Below are 2,500 nucleotides of genomic sequence, written 5' to 3' on the forward strand. Positions count from 1 at the left end.
TTCGGAAGTGTTTGTTGTGGTCTAGCGAGACTTGTGCGCGTGATATAGAGTTTGAGTATATTTTGTCTTCGAAAAGTCAGCCCTCAAATGCGAACGATGAAGAGTGACATTGGCTTAATAAGTATGCTGATCATCTTTGGATCAGTATACGGTGGTGAACTGACTAAGTGGCAGAATCAGAGAGAAGAGGCCGTTTTTGCGTTGTTTCGCCCCCAGGATGCGTCGCGGGGCGCCCTGCTCCTCCAGCAGGCAGCCAGCCAAGGCAATGTCGATGCGGAGAGTGACCTGACTCTGGCCATGCTCCTCGGGATGGGCGTTCCCCAAGACATCGACGCAGCCGAAAAGTCTTCCAGCAGCCTCGTAGAGGGAGGCGGGGCGCGCGCCCATACGACGCTTGGCCTCCTCCTCGCTCACAACCTGACGGGGACGGAGATGACGGAGGAGAAGCGCCAGAGCCAGGCCCTGTCGCACTACATCCTAGCGGCAATGAGCAACGACCCCATCGCACAAATCCTTGCAGGCTGGCACTACCTAAAGGTGGGCGACTGTGATGCCGCCCTGCAGTATTTTAGGAGAGCCGCCCTTACTGTTATCCCCGCCGTCCCCGAGGAAATGATGCTGCAGGACTCTCCGCGATACGTGTGGCCAGAGGACGACCAGTTCGCAGAGGCGGGGCGGATGACCCTGGACGAGTTCCACTTTGTGGAGCTCATGGCTCAGCACGGAGACGCTGACGCTGCTCTCAAGACCGCGGTTTTCCTGTACCGAGGAATGCCCGGCCTCCCGCGGGACGTGCGCGGGGCGGTTGGGTATTTACGACAGGCTGTCAAGGAAAACAGCACCTCGGCCATGGTGATGCTGTCGTCCATTCTACTTCGACACGACATTCCCGACATCGAGGAGGACGTTCTCGGCCTCCTGCAGACAGCTCTCGATTTCGGGGAACAGTCGGCCCACGCCTACCTCGGTCTGCTCTATCTCAATGGTTTCAGAGGTGTGCCCAAGAATTTGGCGAAGGCGAAAATACATCTCACACAGGGAGTTATGTACGGCATTGCGGAAGCATTCTATCTCCTAGGGAAGCTGTATGAAGAGGAGGATAACAGCGGGAAGTCCGACGAAGCCATAGCTTTGTGGCATATGTCTGCGTCCGTTGGACATGTTCCGTCGGCCTTCCGCGTCGCCGAGAGGTACTGGCAAGAGCTGCATCGGGTCGCTACAAATGCAGATAACACGGCTGTTTTCGCACAGGCACTCTGCCATTCTGCTGTGTCTATGTACCGCGAAGTGGCACTGTCGGGGGACTGGCACTACCTTCTAGAATCAGCATACGATGACTATGTTAATGGTCACGTAGGAACAGCGTTAATGAAATACCTATTGATGTCTGATTTAGGTTATCCTTCAGCTCACGTAAACGCGGGCCGATTGCTGGACTCGGGAAACGATGGAATTTACAATACTGAAGAGGCTCTCCATCATCAGGCAGTGAAGGTGTGGCAGAAGGCGGCTGAAACTGGGACCGCTACAGGTTACGTCCGCTTGGGTGACCTTCACTACTACGGCAAAGGTGTTCCTCAGGACCTTACACTGGCATTCATGTACTACAATAATGCTTCGATGCTAGGAAGTGCCCATGGACAGTTCAACGCAGCTCAGATGGTGGAATGGGGCGAGGGAGTCGTGCAGAACGTGACAAAAGCACGGGAAATGTACGAAGGGGCAGCGAAACTTAGTGAAGATGCTTACGTACCGATATCACTCGCTCTCCTAAGACTGGACCTTTTTCTCCGCTTGAACGCTACCTTTGGTCTCGATCTTTACGCTGTGGACTGGTCTCTTCCGTCCCTCAGAGACCAGGGGGGGCACAGCTTCATTGTGAACACTTCCATGCCCGCCTGGGACATCATACTCATGGTTGTTCTCGCTGTCATAATTGCTGCCATGGTAGCATTAAGAGCGAGACCAACGCGAAATCGTTGATTGTTGTAAGGTAGAATAGGTTTCACATATCATTGTATCACAATATCATCGTAAGCATTAACACGCTTCAATGAATTTTATGTCAGGGTTATAATAGGTCATTCTTACATTATTAAGAATTTTTATGCATTAGGTTTTCTGTTTCCCATGAAAACGGAGCTCAAATATTTTTAGGTTTCATACTTTGATAAAAATGTTAACAATGCATTTATGCTGTTCCATACATGAACAGTACCATTTTGTATTTATTTTTTAGATTACAGATGTTAGCTACTGTAGGTAATGTATATGTGATATTTATAGTTTTATACATTGCAAAATAATGCTGTAATTAGTGATATAAAATTAGTTTGAAATGACTAGTCATAGTAATGAAGACAAAATGCTCAAGAAACATTGCATACATTCATTCTTAAATACGTACATATATGTATACATATATATTTAACACACACACACACACACACACACACACACACACACACACACACACACACACACACACACACACACACAC

At 49.5% G+C, this 2,500-nt stretch overlaps 1 protein-coding gene across 1 annotated transcript in view; it reads left to right on the forward strand.

The window, feature by feature from the left end:
* The window catches only part of LOC119584423 (protein sel-1 homolog 1-like), a 3,014-nt gene that overhangs the window by 93 nt on the left and 421 nt on the right, over nucleotides 1-2,500 (forward strand). The window contains exon 1 of the mRNA XM_037933056.1: nucleotides 1-2,500. This exon is cut by the window's left edge and continues 93 nt beyond it; it is cut by the window's right edge and continues 421 nt beyond it. Within this exon, the coding sequence (XP_037788984.1) occupies nucleotides 88-1,983 (1,896 nt within the window). The 5' untranslated portion in view covers nucleotides 1-87 and the 3' untranslated portion in view covers nucleotides 1,984-2,500.

Source organism: Penaeus monodon, chromosome 1, assembly GCF_015228065.2.
Source record: "Penaeus monodon isolate SGIC_2016 chromosome 1, NSTDA_Pmon_1, whole genome shotgun sequence".
NCBI classification, from domain to species: domain Eukaryota; kingdom Metazoa; phylum Arthropoda; class Malacostraca; order Decapoda; family Penaeidae; genus Penaeus; species Penaeus monodon.